General features: G+C 36.8%; 1 protein-coding gene across 5 annotated transcripts in view; it reads right to left on the bottom strand.

The window, feature by feature from the left end:
- The window catches only part of C3H8orf34 (chromosome 3 C8orf34 homolog), a 193,070-nt gene that overhangs the window by 27,157 nt on the left and 149,392 nt on the right, over window positions 1-16,521 (bottom strand). Inside the window, exon 14 of one of the 5 annotated variants that reach the window (XM_090137681.1) lies at window positions 5,627-6,824. The exons of 3 other annotated variants lie outside the window; for them this stretch is intronic. In XM_090137681.1, coding sequence (XP_089993807.1) covers window positions 6,817-6,824 — 8 coding nt within the window. In that variant the 3' untranslated portion in view covers window positions 5,627-6,816. Of the gene's footprint in view, window positions 1-5,626; window positions 6,825-7,875; window positions 8,048-16,521 lie in introns of those variants that run through there. One more of the 5 variants, XM_090137684.1, reaches the window with a different exon arrangement.

Genomic DNA, 16,521 nt, shown 5'->3' with positions numbered 1-16,521 from the left:
GATGCTTATCACAATCCAATAAGGAGTTGGCTTTTTAAACAAAGAATTTATAATACTTAATAGAAGACCAACCTAGTGGATCTAGCAAAAACTGTGTTGTGGAAGTGAATATCATCTAACAAAGATCTATAGCAACATTTCCTCTGTATCAGTAGGAAACTGGATAAAACTTTATCTTGGTGCCTCTCTATCATAGTAGGCCAATGCAGTGCAATTTATAACTAGACTTACCATAAAGCACAAAAATATGAAAGGCAGGTAAACTGTAACCAAAAGAATGATATGATAGGATCGCATTAGATGTTGAAATCAAGCAAAAATCCATGTAAAAAACTCATTCTCTGTAGAGCTTATTTCTTTGTGCTGGTAATTTCTCACTGTACTTTCTACACAGGATAAGCCTGTCAGATATACAGCTGATAAGGCCCACTTTGCATAACACTTATCATGGATTTCAGTTTTCAGAATCACCAGTAAAAGTGAAAATTATTATGAAGTGTTGCAGTCCTATCAGCGGAAGAGAACAAAGATACTGGTTTTTGGGAGACTGTTTGGTTTTGTTTTGCTTTTTTCTTTACATCAATTGAGATCGTGTCCCATATAAACCATCCTGACATAGATACTTCATATGAATATAAGAACAAAATTTATCACATTTCTGAAAATTGTCTCATACTTTCAAAGACCATAGGCTACAAAATTTCTTAAATGAGCAACACTTATACTGAAAGCTGAAAAATCAGTGTTCCAGAATTTGAACACAGAATAAGTGACGGAAGATTTAATTTGAAGTTTAATTCATCATACTGTGAATTAATTGCTTTTAAAAGGAAACAGTGAGTATACATCTCTATCTGCAGTTTTGACTGTGTTAGGATCTGAAAAGCTTAGCTCTGTCTTTTATATAGCTTAATGTCTTTCGGAAGAGCAGGCAGAGAATTATGGATAAGATTGATGCTACAGTCTCTCCCAAAAGGCCAATGTATCACAGTACCCCAGGCATGACCATCAGATGTTTTCAACACATGCTCATAGGAAAATATTTTAAATTCTGCAAGATCCATGTCCAGATGAACATCAACAACAGATAATGTGTTCTGGACACAGAAGTGCAGCATCACCTGGGGGCATAGGAAGTAAAAGTTGCTTTGGAATCTCAGCCAAAGGGCCCCACGCTTTATTAAACCTGGAATTGTGAGTGCGTAGGTGTTGGATTACACACATCAGGAGGAACCGAATTATTTCTGGAGGCACTTACGGAGAGATTTTGAATTATGGTATTTATCAGGCCCCAGGGAGTATTTTGGCAAGTTTTTGAAATTCACTCATAAATTCCTCATGCGCTTTTTGGAGACAGATACAATGACTGAGGCACACAGGTTTGAATGACTCTTTGCTGGTTCATCACATGTGATTTCTAGTGCAAAAACAGAACTTTTCAGATTAGCAACATAGGCACCCTGCAGAGCACAAGTCCTGCTGTCAGTGCCTGTCATATGTGATGATCTGCAACAACCCTTCTTCGGTATATGTATGTGTCTGTAATGCTCGCAAGAAGTTTTGGACCATTTTAATCATTTTAAAAATTCAAAAGGTTCTACAGGTCCAATATTTCACTATGCTGCTTTGCCTGGCATCTGAATTCAATGTTATCAGAACTGAAACAGTATGCAAGCAGTTAAGAAGTGAAGAATGCATTCAAGGGGGAAGATCATGTCCTTAGAAACCACTGTAAAGAAAAAGTAAAGCACTTGGGTATGTGATTTTCAAAGATAAACATAAGAAAGAAATAGGGGCTGCTTGACTGTGGATTCTCCATCTCCAGACATTCTCAAAACAGATTAGATAAAAAGCTGTCGGAAATGGTTTTACTGGAGTTATGCTGTCAGAGGGTTAGCAACTAAATGATACCTTGAGGCCTTTTCCAGATTCACTTCCTATTACACTCCTTGTGTAGCTTAACATGCGCATATTTCTGGGAGAGTAAGATCAGTAGCTCAGCAGTCAAGTCAAAGATGACAGATTTATGTTAGTTTTCCTGTGGTGTCTCTTTCAGTGATCTGCTTTAGTTGTCTTTGGTGGGAACACCAGAAGGCTGTGCTGCCATTCCACAAGATCTGGACAGGCCAGAGAGTTGGGTAGAGAGAAACCTGATGAGGTTCAACAAGGGCAAATGTAGAGTCTTGCACCTGAGGAGGAATAACTGTTTGCATCAGTACAGGTTAGGGGCTGACCTGCTAGAGAGGAGCTCTGAGGATAAGGACTTAGGAGTCCTAGTGAACAACAGGTTGACCATGAGCCAGCAGTGTGCTCTTGTGGCCAAGAATGCCAATGGTGTCCTGGGGTGCATTAAAAAGAGCATGGCCAGCAGGTCAAAGGTGATCCTTCTCCTCTACTCTGCTGTGGTGTGGCCACATCTTGATAGCTGGGTCCAAAGATGATGAGGGACCTGGAGCATCTCTAATATGAGGAAAGAACAAGAAACCTGGAACTGTTCAGCATGGAGAACAGAAGACTGAGGAGAGAGCTTATCAGTGTTCATAAATATATAAAGGGCAGGAGTCAAGTGGAAGGGGCCAGGCTCTTTTTGGTGGTGTACAGTGGCTTGACAAGGAGCAATAGGCACAAATTGGAACAAAGGATGTTCCATCTGAACATGAGAAAGTAAGTCTTTGAGAGAAACAAAGCACAGGAACAAGTTGCCCAGAGAGGTTGTGGAGTCTCCTTCTCTGGAGATATTCAAAACCTGCCTGGATGCTTTCCTATACAACTTACTGTAGGGAACCTGGTTTAGCAGTGCAGTTGGGCTAGATGATCTCCAGAGGTTCCATCCAATCCATGTGATTCTGTAATATTTCAGCAGCATCCAAGCTACCTAATGTTGTCAAACCATTCTTAAACTTTACTGAATTAACTCTTATGCACTTTTATCTAAAACTATCTACAAAACAAGGTACACACATCTACATAGTTTCTGCAAAACGAGCTATGGCCTAAACCAGAGAAGAGTCCACAGTCAATGGCAAAGGGGTACCAAACTTTCCTGCCTCCAAACACAGATTTTTAGGCTGTGTGTGTGTGTGTGTGTGACAGTTACTGGAACCTATCCCATAAAGGCTTTTTAGTATTTTACATTAATAGTTCTTGTGATTAAACGTAAAGCATGTTTACATACAGCCAGGGCAACAAAACAACATTGTCATATATGCATGTGTGACTTAGCTTTCATTTTCTTCATATACCTCCATGAGTTTAGTTGTTGCAATAAAGGATTTGTCCTGCTTTTAGCCAGTTATCCTTGTATCTAAAATACAGACATAACTGAAACAATACACCAAGGAGCAGGAGAAAAATCTCCTTCGCTAATTTGAAAGAGATGAAACTGCAAATAAAGAAATATTTTTAGGAATAATATTCCTACAGGGCCAGAAGGTTTTGTTAATACTGTATGTGCACAGTACAGCTGTTTATTATGTAAGTGGTTTTAAATTTTTGCTTAAGTTTTCAAGGATTTGCTGAGAGAAATTTTCCACTGCATAATATTCCAAAAGTAATTGTTTTATTTTAATAACTTTTGCAAAGAAAAGTTCCTTCCCATTTGTCCCTCTGCTGGACCTTCTAATCTTAGAGCCAGACAGTGGGTTAGCAAGAAGTCATGCCATTAGGTCTGTCAAGTAATGAAGTTACTTGATATGAGCAATAGAGAAAGAAAGCTATTAATATCATTGTATTAATGGAATGAATAGAGATAGTAAGGTTGTTTTTATGGTTACCCAGATAATGTATCAAAGATGTGAAGTTCTAAAAAGGAAGCAAAAGAAACTTGTATGGCAATAACAACTTTTTCTTTTTTTTAATAAATTGACATTTGACAGGACAGCTGTTTATTAGACAAGCTACATTCATTTTCATATATTCAGGTATGTTTTCGTTTTTGTCATTAACAAGTACCACTGAGAATACAATTTCCCTATATCACTGCAATAGCAAATGCTTTTAAAAACAAAGATGTAAACATATGTCTAGGGAAAAAATAATCTGTTTATAGTGGTTCTTCCATCAAAAAGCAGTAATTGAATAGCATCAGCAATGAACCACGTAGCATCTTTCTGAAAACCACTAAATCTATGTTTCCTGCAGGTAAAGAGGTACATTTTTACATAGCTTATACTGAACTATGACTTTGAAGTGCCTGGTGCAGTCAAAAAAAACAACCAACAACACCAAACCACCTTGATACTCCTACCAAACAAAGTAGAGAAACATCAACACAAACTCACACAGCTGATTCTCAGTTCAATTAGGCACCAAGGAGGCAGAGTTTATTCCATAAGCAACTGACAAATGGAAACTGCTTCCTGAAGCCAAAAAGGTCAAACTGAAAATGAGTAAGGCTTCCCACAGCTCAAAGGTGAAAACAAGTTGATCACACTTGCTTTCTGCACGGCCTTCCCAGCTGCTGTTTATGCTCCCCAGCCCCTAAGCCCAGCTGCTTGTTTTCTATTAAGCACATCTCAGTCCTTCCTTGGAGCTTCATTGCCAGCTTGTTCACAGTCAAGGTACCAGGTGGCTGCTTCTCCTCTACCATGCCAGCAGTGGTTGCGGGGCGGAGCGCAGTTGGCTGTGAGGATCAGCCAACATTGCTTGCCATACACTTTAGAGGGACTACTGCCAACCACAAGTGTTAAATAACCATGAGATCATTCAAGTCTCATGAGAGCTAAAACAAAAAATGATGTGGAATTTTCTGTGTTTTAGTCTGGGGGGTGGGGGGGGAAGCCACATTCTTCATTGTTTATCCTCCACTCTTCAGCTTACAAAGTGCCTGAGAAAAAAAGCCAACCCCAAGAACAGGCAGCTCTCAGGAGACCAAGACTTCACAGCTTTTATAGCTGGACCACACAACAGTCAAACCATTCTGCCACGCTTGCAAACATTTCACACTTGTGAAGTTATTAATTTTTCTGAGAGTTGATGGTGCACACTGTATCTGTAACTGAGAACAGGAGCAGGATTTATACTATGCCTTCCTGCATAAACCTTGTCTTATGTTTCAGGATGTAATAAAATTAGAATTAAAATATATATATATATATTTATAAATAGACATGTTTCTAACCAAATTCCTCTGCATTGCCCAGTCCAAATTGTATTTCAAGTATTTTAGCTTCCAAGAACTTCTAGAATTAATATGCTGCCAAAATCTGATTTCTTTCTTAAAATATGAGAAATCTTAGTTCCATCAAAGTCAATGAGATTTTTTCCCCAGGGATTAAATATGATCATAATTACAGTAAATAATGTAAGCAATTAGGAAAAAAAAGGCGAATCTACCTTGACATTAATGAAAACTGCAAAGTAAAGTATGGTCACTATGGAATAATATAACCCAGAACTATAGCTATAACTACTGGAACTATAAGTGCTTTCACAAGAATGCTTTACTGCAGAAAACTAATCAACTATAACTTATCAATGGTAACATATTCTCTCACATGCAAATGTGTAGATTGAAAATATACACAACAAAGTCGATTTTCTTTATTGATGACTAATTAATGAAGTCCCTACCTGCAATGAACTTCAAGGGACTATTCCCATGGGGTTCCAGTATGCTAAACATTTTACAAAAAGGAAGTCTAAACAATGATGATACATATAGCAAGAGCCAGCTCAGCACAATCACATCTTCCATTTCACTTGCTTATGCCTAAGACAGACCAGACACATTTTGTGCTAGCGCTGAATGTGTGAGAGACAGGGAAAAAACTTCACACTATGGAACACGCATGACAGAGAATTCATTTTTATTCCTTAAACAAATAGATGATCTGTTATTTCTATTTTTAATAGTTGCAAGCAATTTTCATTATATTGTTATGTTCAGGATACAGGAACCAACTGTACATAATTAAAGACAAAGGAAACTGAAAACACACTTGACAGAATTAACAGATACATAAATGAAATCAGTAAATGCAACTGCCACATCCCTTCATTTGATGTTTGTGCCAAAGCATTTTCTAAATTTCCAAGCATACAGCATATATCAGTTAGTTTATTTTGAACAGCAAATTTGTTTCAGTAACTCATGTGGGTAAATAGTGTTTTACTCTACATATGAAATTCATTTAGATACTTTATTTTTGCATGCATGCTCCACTCCTTATCGATAAGTTCCCTTTTTAACAGTCCTTATTTGTTTTAAAGATCAAAGTAGATAAACTCAATGCAAAGCTATGCAACACAGGCAACACCTGTTCTTGCTCCTGCTCCCTGCACACACTCATTCACTCACTCCCCCAGCCTCCTCTCTGCAGGTGACTATGAGCAAACAGCTAGTTCTCTGTGAGACCTGAATGGGACATACAGATTGGCAGATGTGGGCAAAAAATACTTTCATGTCTGTTAATGTAAAAAAGAGCAAAGCTTACAAAAATATAAGGAGTAGAAAACCTTAGACAAGTTAAAATACATACAGTTTCTAGGCAAAGTTTATTTTGGTCAGGCAGAGTTTAGTTTATCAAATGTCAATCCAAAATCGCAAGGGTAAAACTAAATGAAAACATTAGAGTAACTTTATACTACAAGGTGACAGCTACCCTTCTTTCCCAAGGCCACTGTACCACAGTAAGCATTCTGATTCAGTGCATTTCAGCATCCACGTATCGGAGTGGTTCCCCTTATGTACTGCTGATACTAGAAAAATAACTTCATTTAAAATTATTATGTATAAACTAAAGCAAATGTTCAGGTGTAGTTTTGATCACCGTACTTTTGTTTTTATTAAATTGCTCTTCAACAATCCCACTGATTTCACAAACCTGTGAAATCAAAAAGAAAGCACAGAAATTAGGGCTGAAATGTACACAAAAATATGATAAACGGAAATTCATTGTGCTTGCGTTTTGTAAAAGTTTTCCATAATGCTGAACTCACATAAGAAATGTGGATTTTGATGAACTCTCTATTTTTCTTCATTACTAAAATATTCAGAAGCAAACCAGAGCTTCTCTAGTTATATATTTTTTTTCCAATTACTCAGCATTTTAAAGGGTTTTCTGCCTCTCCCTTTTAATAATAATGCTAAGTCGTTGCAAAAATTGAACAGTGTTGTACAATGCATTAAGTCTAATAGGTAACTATAATGAATTGGGTGAGCTGAGATAGTAACATTTTCATTTCCAGTTGTGTTCAGGTTGAAAACTTTCCCCAAAGCAAAATGGAAAAATTAGCTTTTACAAATATTTCCACATGCACATTGAAGCAGATTGTTTTGCAAATGTTGCTGACTGTAACACAACCCCCTCCCCAAATGTTTGTAAAAACTCAAGTAATGATGCATCTGTTCCTGTTACATGCACCCAGTTCGAAAACAAGGGTTTTTAACTCGTAAATAAACAACACCCAAACAATGCTGAATTACAGAGCTGAATGCATAAACGTCTGTTAGTTACCTTAGAAGCCTTCAATCTGTCATATTTAGACAATGAAGCAAATTAGGATCAGTAAATTCAACCTTTTCTTTTCTTTTTTATATCTAAATACACAATCTCGCTTTGGAAGATTAAAGGCATTTGGCAGCAGCAAACCATTCCTGTTATCTTCAGGTAATTGATTAGATAGTATTGGAACAATATCTTCAACTTTCACTTTGCAAGGTAATAAGCCTGGGTTTTAAATCTGATATTGTACTGATATTCAACAGAATAAGCCACAAACCATGAATACCTACGCAAAACACTTCTCAAAAAAAAAAAAGAAGAAGAAGAAGAAGAAATAAAGCCTGAGAAATCTTAGCAACATTTCTCACCCTGTATTAACTTGATATGTATTTTTTCATCACTTATACTTAATGTTTAACAACTGTTTTCCTTGGAGACACTTCATTTAGCAGAGATTCAAGTATTGTCACAGTTCGATCTTTAAGTAACAAATTTGTCTTAAGGGTGGAAAAAGAAAAGCAAACACATGTAAGCCTGTTCCATTTGCAAATTCTTCTCATGACTGCTATCTGCAAAAACTCCAGGGACAGTGGTTTTCTTAGCTGCAGAAGGAAATGGGATGCCAGCCAGAACATATAATCTATGCTTTCTCATATCCATTATAGAATTCTTGACTGATAAGAAATGATATTAATAAGACCAAGTAAACTCTTGGCTGACATGAGCTAGGGAAGAGTCAAGCTGGAGATACAAAAGATAAAGGAGCCCTTGACAGGGAGTAGGGATTCTCTGTCACTCCCCCAGCAAAGTACATCTCTGTGAGACCTCTGATGTTCCTTTGTTTCTCTCTATTTCAGAGAACAAATAGCTTGGACTACACTCCCTCACTTTTAGATAGCTTAAGGTGGGTGAGATGGGTCATTCTGACATGCTGAGCAGTTCCATGTAAAAGAGAACGACAGTGATTTAAAAGTGGTTAATATAAGCAGAAAGACATCACTGATTTACTTGAGTAAAATTACTAAAACAAACTACAGCCATTTTAAAGGTTGTGACATTACAGCAGAAAGAAATCCAGACAGACATTAGAACTGGGACTGACACTTGTGACATGTTTTAAAAACATTAACTGGTGATTTCTCATAGCTTTAGTGGTCAGTTATCAAATTTTATCATTGCAGTTTGAAGATCACAGAAATAAAACACAGAGAACATAAGCATTCCCCACATTCTGCTGCAACACACATACTGGTACTACACATTGCCAAGCAAGATTTAACCAAAATGAACAGAAGCCTCACATCGAGCATCAGCCCTCCTCTCTTCTTTCCCTGATTCCACATTCTTGGACCTGCTCTGTCAGGCCAAGAACAGTCAAGGTTATTGAATTCATTACAAAATCTTAACCTTTTCCATTGCAGACTTTTGCTACTTAAATTTGAAATCCTTTCTCTTCATGATAGAAGAGGAACTTTCACAGTTTTAGCTCAGAATAAATCTCATCCTTATAAAACATTTATAACAATAAGATAATAAGAGGTAATAGCTTCTAGAGCTTGGAGAACACTGGCACAGGAGGAAAAAACACATTTATTTCATAGATCCTTCACTTCCTGGTCATTTTTGCAACCTGGAATTAGTCATTCTACTTTTTTTTGTTTGTTTGTTTCTGAAGCAATCTGACCCCATCTGCTGAATCTATCATTTAGCTATGAAATCAAGAGCCTTTCAAAGCCTTATTTAATACAAAGAGATGTACTCACTGCTTGCTGCTCCCTTAGTCTTGCACTTTATGGGGCAATTTGCATTCAACTAAATGGAGTGAAAACTTGGTGTAGAAGAAGACCAATCTGCTCTTTCTTTAGTGCTATAAATGACTGCACAAGGCATCGGTGACAGGCAAATGGGGTCTACATTTCCAAATAAACTGAATAAAAAGTACACTCTGGTTTGCAGCAAGAAGCGCTCTTCTTTGTAGCAGAAATGCATGGCCAGTATGGCAAATGAAGGAATCCAGAGAGGTATAAAAAAACGAACAGTGTAATTCCTAGCTCTTTACAATGCTCTGTAGTATGAAAGATACAAGAAATTGCCAATTCCCTCCAGCTCAAAAGTCTGTACAGCAGTCCTTGAGCTGAACAGTTATCGATATGCTCTTCTAGGCCAGATGCTGTTCTGAGGGGCATGACTGTGCCCCTCAGTCTTCATTGGGTTACCATCACTTGAGTCTTTGCTAAAACCCTGAAGGCATTTTTCTTGAGCATTTTTTTTTTTTTTAATGAAAAGTCAGCTGAAACAGTTTCAGCCCTCTACTGTCAGACTCAGATACTCGCTATACTTCTTCCTGAATCACATAGCACAAATGTCAGCACATCCACAGGGCTGAGACACAACACAGGACTGAATTATCTGAGTAAAAATATTCTATGTTTGCTAAGTGATATTTCAACCAGATCAGAGTTCTAGGGTCACTGCACGCCTTCACAAAGAGCTATGCCTAATTTAAGTTACAGTTACTCAACAAAGCAGGTGCTTTGGAAAAGCAGTCTAAAAAATCCTGATATAGTCAAAACAAAATCAAGTGACAAATTTCCTCCAGCAACATGCAGCAAATTAGACTGCATTTCCATTATAAAGTTACATTTATTTGCAACAGCAGTGTTGTGGTTTAACCCAGCAGGCAGCTTATTCAGGCAGAAAAGAGCAGTGATCTCCCAACCCCTTCAAAACACTCATTCTGCATCACATCATATGCCATGAAATATACCTTTAGCCAGTTCAAGTCAGTGGTTCTGATTCTGTCCCCTCCCATCCCTTTGTTAGTATGAGCTGAGAAACTGGTACAGCCTGGGCTCTGTACAAAACTGCTTAGCAATAACTTGAAACATCGGTGTGTTAACAACATTGCTTTTCTCCTAGAACCTAAAGATAGCACCACACCAGACACTATGAAGAAAACAATTCCATCCCAGCTGAAACTAAGACAAGCAGCTAACCTTATTATCTGCCTGTCGGTGATCAGTCAATGAAGGCATCATTTTACTTTATTCTCCAAAATTGTTTCACTGATGTTAGAGAAGAGCTTTATTTTCCTTAAGATTATCATTTTGATTTTGACCTTTTAGACTAATCTTTTAATAGGACAACAGTAAACAACCTGTGTTTCAACACACAGAATACTTTGTGATTCAAATAAAAGTACTTATTTCATATAGATGATTGCTGTACCAATATACAGCTAGGGGAGTATTTTAATTGTAACGTATGCAAATTAATGTATGCTGATGTTCTTACTTTGAACAAATTTTTAAGAAAGTTCCGTACAGACTTGGAGTGATAAGAATAGATGATAAGAATAGATACCTGTGGAATTTACCTGTGGAATTTACAACTATCCAAGGCTGTTTACACAATACACAGAACTCTGCAGAATTAAAACATTGGGATAACTAGTATTTTTCACATAGAAGCTTAGAATGCCACTTGCAATTGTTTCTGAATTAAAAATAACATTTAAAAAAAATACCAAAATATTTAATTAACTGCATGGTATACATTGCCATTTAATATTAGGTGTCTAGGCTAGATAGAACGAAAAAATTCTTTACTGTAAGGGTGGTAAAGCCAAGGAACAGGCTTCTTAGATAGGTGGTTGCTCCCTCTGACAGGTGTGTCTGTCAGTGTCCAAGAGGTGTTTAGTCCTGAAGTGGTCAGGCAGTTGGAGATGATCTTTGAAGGCCCCCTCCAAATGAATTATTGTGTTCTATTCCACTCTTGTCACATACATCTTTAAAATTTTCAAAGCACAAAATCTGCTCACAGTATCTACTGACTTACTTAGTCAAGGAAAATAAAACCTGTTTAGTATTTTACTAATATCTATATTATGGTCAGTATTAATCCAAACTCTTGGTATTTTCTAAATTTATATTTTTGGATCATTAAGAACAACTTCACTTAACTTCAGAGAATTACAGAATCACAGAGATTGGAAGGGAACTCAAGAGATCATTGAGTCCAAGCCCCCTGCTCAAGCAGGTACCATACAATAGGTTGCACATACTTGCTCCAGAGGCACTCTACTTTCTCACATAAATCATTTTTATATTCCAAGGATTAAATTATGATAATAAAAACAACTAAGGAAATATTTGCAGTTTAAAATCACTAGAATAAACCTCAACATAAAATCACAAAAATGTGTGTGCATGTAAACACAGTCATGCACATGATCTGGCGTTTGTAAGAAAATGCATTTTTCATCTGCAAAGAATGAGCTCTTTTTGTTTGTAATCATGTGATATTCACCAGGTACTGCTAGGAGGACTGAGAATCACTTTGAACACATTAAAACCCAAATAAGGAAACCTTTAAGGAAATTAAGGCAGATATGATCATTAACTCACGCTCACCTTTATCCATACCTAACAGGAAATACTCCTACCCCAGGGAAGTAACTGAAATTTCACGTCTAGACTACACTTTGTGAGAGTGAATAAGTATATTCACAGACACTAGCAAAAAAAAAAAACCTGCGTGCTCATCTAATTTGACCACTTGCATACCAGAATCTCCATCTGGATTAACATCTGTCATTTAGAAAGCCCAATGTTAATGACTTCAAATTAATCACTTCCCTCAATTTTTGGTTACAATGCTTAAGGCCCCTGGCTGCTAGGTCATAGCATCAATTTCCGTTGTCATAATTTGAAGTTTAATCTTTCTTATTTAAAGATCTACAGACATATATCATCTCTGAAGTTCCTAGTGGATGCCTTTAGGTGAACTGCTAACAAGACTTCTCAAATGCTGGGTTGCTTTTAATTTTCTGTAATTTCTTAAGTAATTCCAATCTTTCTTAATGACACCCGAACTGCAGATTTTAGGTGATACTATTTTGAATAATTACTTTGTTATTTAACTTTTTAGGCATGCAAGGAATGGTTTACCCTTGTTTGTTTACAGCATTATTCTAAGAGCTCACACTGAGACAATAATCTGTGATCATCCTAAACCCATTAAGTCACTGCTTTCCAGGACAAAGTCTCATTATTCTGCAGCAGAGACAGATGTATTTCTCTGGTGTCACATATATTTCATTTGCTTCAAATATGTTTCATCTGGTTATAATAAAGTGCATTTTACTGGAACGTGGCCATTATATCAGCAGATTCATATTATTTAATATCTTCAACTTCTCTCTTACATCAATTATCTAAATCTATCAGGCACTAATGAGCCCCATTCATCTACATCTTCCCATTAGATTCTCTTATTTTTTGATTCCTCAGTGAGCCAGCTTTCAATTCACCTAACGTGTACCTTGATAATTCTCTAAGCCACTCTGTCACTTTTTTTTAAATGACCATGTCATTTGTATTACATTAATACATTCTTTGGAAATCCAAGTTGACCATAATAATAATAATGCAAAAATTCATATCCTTGGGTTTAGAAGATGTCTGCACTGAAATACAGGATGTTTTTTTTTCTCACTGCGATGGAAAAATTCCTCCCTCCCTTCCCAAGTTCAGTGGGAACTTTTCCAAGATTAAACCAAATATCAGACATTAATAAACAAAGCGACGTGAACCAGAGCCATAACAGAACATTCAGTCAAAAAACAGGAACCTTGAGTCTGATTCCAACTGTCCCAGGCTGCATCTGAACTCTTACTTTTCCAAGAGTGATACAACTACTGATAAAAATAACGTCAATCTCTACTCTTGTTTCACTATGAATAACTGAATACTAGTGTTTCCAGGATAGAAAACTCTTTTCTCTCTCATTTTCCAATTCAGAGATCTGTTATATGAAATGGTGAAGTTTCAGCTATAAACGTTGCAAGACGATCCAGCCAAGACTTCCCAACAGGCCTGGGGAAATTGTATTTAAAGCACACTGACCCTGACTGGTACTCCACTTCTGAAGCGGGCCTGGAGCTGTCCAGAGAGATTTGGGAAATCCTTCATATGCCAAGCATACCACAGTCATGACATTCTCGAGAAAGGGTGGGGAGATGCAGCATGCTGACTTTTTTATTCTGGTTTGTATTTCTACTCTTGAGATATCTGGTGAATAAAAGATACCCTAGTTTTCTTCAAAAGAATAACGAATCTCAAATTAAAGTTTCCCAGAAGTTGAATGCAGATTCACTTCTGAGATAAGAAAAAGCATTTGTAGTGAATTTACTATTCACTGCGAAAATCTATAACTACATCTTATTAACTTGGCATGTAATTCATTAATACATTTTTGCAATGCCTAATATCTAGGTTTCTCAACAGATAAAAAAATCTAGTCTAGCCCCAAGTCATAAATACTGAAAGATATGTTTCCAGGTACTGATATAATGCATCAGAGCAGAATACAAATGCAAAAAGCTTAATGTGACTAACAGGAATGTGTTTGTGTTAATCCATAAAAGGTTCAATCAACAGCTTCTACTCTAGGCCTGATTCTGTCATTCCTACTCATACACATACATATGGTAACTGGCTCTAGTAAGAGGAAACTTTCACATCAAAAACATATTGCAGCATTAAATTCCTTTTCATGAACCCCAATCAAGCAATTTTCCAAATCTTAGGAACATCTATTTTTAAAATTTATTGAGAAAGAATATCTGTTTAGCTGTATGAACTTGCTCAGTATAAGGAACTTCAGCTGCAGACAAACATTGTAAAGCTTGGAATTTTACTGAAACACATTCTGAATTACTTGATCCGACAAAAAGCAGTATTTCATTTTTGGGGTCTTTTTCTTAGGCAGACATTTGTGCAGAATGGGAAAATGAACATTTTATTCATTACCTGTTGAAGTAATCAGCAGGGGGCTTTTGACAGCAGTGTTTCAAGAGAAGTACAAGAATGAATGGAGTGGAAATAAATAATACTTTTTCCTAACAATCAGCTTTTATTTGTTAGTAGTTGAGTTTCCATTGCAAACCCTTAGAAAGGAGTTTGCACATGTATAGTGGCAAAATGCATAAGTTTCTTGCCAGAGATCAGTAGGTGAGAGTTTAAGACTTGTCCCAAGAGTAGCTAGTACTTATGTTGACAAGCTGAAGTTAGGATGAACTTGTAGCCACACTGCCTAGTGTGCCAATGACTACAAAATTGCTATACCTTAATCAGACTGGAGCAAAGGAACATGTACACACACACACACACACACATATATTTAATATGAACTAACGAAGCAATAAGTTCCCTAAAAGCCTCAGTTATTTTCCTATCATGTACATCTTTTAAATGAACTGACTGCAGGTGTAGGGATCCTGCATATCCAGGGCTTTTGAATCTGGAGATATCTGCTTTGTAACTTATGTCTTGAGTTGGGCACTCAGGAAAGCAGACTTTGGGCAGCAAGTCCATCCCTGGGCTACTAAAAGCAGGCCAAAATACAACAAAAGACAGTCGTCATCCTTCCAAGATTTTGAAAAGCTAGTAATGCATCAGAACTTTTCGAACAGCAATATTTGTTGGGACTGTTCTCAAGGGAAAACTTAAGCTGGCTCTTGCCAGACCTCTGAAACTTTTCAGAAAAGCTATCTGAGAAACACTCTGGTGACTGCAGAAGCAGTTTTCTGTTTCTTAGCAACAGCGCCCCGTAATGAAGAAAATTACTTTTGTCAGAGAACTCTCATCAACCTGAAATACTGTGGATCTGGTAAATATTTTTTCCAGATCTCTTCTGTTTCCAAAAATGATATTTATGTATTCTCTGAAAATTTTCTGCAGAGAATTAGTATACAAAGAAACTACTGAAGACAACAATGGGGAAATGTCTTGAGAGGAGAAAACACAAGTCCTTTTTTACATGTTTTTAGTGACACTAAAGTTACAGAATGGCCACACACTCTTCATTCTGGATCATACTGCCTTGACAGTTCTCACTCCTCTTTGCTCAGTTCATACATAATATCAAAGAACATATTTAACAAACAGAAGAGATTTATTTATTGGGTGACAGTTCTACTGTAAAAAGTATGCTCTAGTTCCTATTATTTTAATCACAAAATTTACATTGTAAGGGGAAAAAAAATACACATCTTTCTCTGGTATATGTTTGCAAATTTATATTGTTATGGATGGTATGAAACATCTTTAAAAATGACTGACAGCTAGTTATTTATATCTGGATGCTCCACATAAATTTTTAAAATGCTGTCAGAGAGCCTCAAGGGTTTAGAAAGTAAAGTCTGATTTTCAGGAATTGAAAACCTAGACCTCCTTTCCATAAGACAAGATATGCACTGCCATATCTGTGTTGCAAATAATTGTTGGAAGATTTTGAGATTCCAAAGTGACCTAGTTCTGTTCAGCTATCATTCACTGGCTTTGAAAATAGCCTCTTTAAACTTCTGCATCTGAATACATTTGTACTGCTACCCCCCAAAAAAAGTTTTTCATTCTTTTTCTTGTAGAACAGTAACCACAAGGCATTAATTTAAAAGAACTCAAGGTGACTCCCATGTCTTCTCTTTCTGCATTGTTTTCCCACTACCAAAAACTAGCTTTACACCTGGCTGCTATTATCTGAAGGTAGTCAAAGAATGTGGTAAATATTATCCACATGTAATTTATTAAAAGCTGAGTCAAAGAACAGGTGTTGCTATTGTAAAGATTAATTTTGCAGCTCTTCTGCTAAGACTCATAAATTATGAACTCCTGGGCCCCTCAACACTAAATCACAAGCACAACATCTATACAGATTTATTAACTTGAGGGTGAAAAATGATGCAGAATTTTGCCAGCTGCTCAGACTACAAGCACTGGCATCAGCAAGTACGCCAAATTCCCTCCCTGACTCCTCACTTTACAACTGGGAATTTGCAGCTTCTCTTTGCCAGCAGTGATGGTTCTGCATCACTGTTTCCCCATGACCTAGCATATCATCTCTCTTGGGCATTATAACATTGTTATTTTTAATAACATTGATTACAATTAGATATCAGCTATAGGAATTATTGCTTCGATAAACATTTTTTTTTCTACTTTTCTACTCTAGGAATGTTATTAGAAAGGCTGACATACTAGAAATAATGCAGTATTTGACAATACAGTCTAACAAA

This window comes from Phasianus colchicus, chromosome 3 (assembly GCF_987193195.1).
Source record: "Phasianus colchicus chromosome 3, bPhaCol1.hap1.1, whole genome shotgun sequence".
NCBI classification, from domain to species: domain Eukaryota; kingdom Metazoa; phylum Chordata; class Aves; order Galliformes; family Phasianidae; genus Phasianus; species Phasianus colchicus.
Note: the sequence above shows the minus strand (reverse complement) of the source record. Positions and strands in the feature narration are given on the sequence as shown.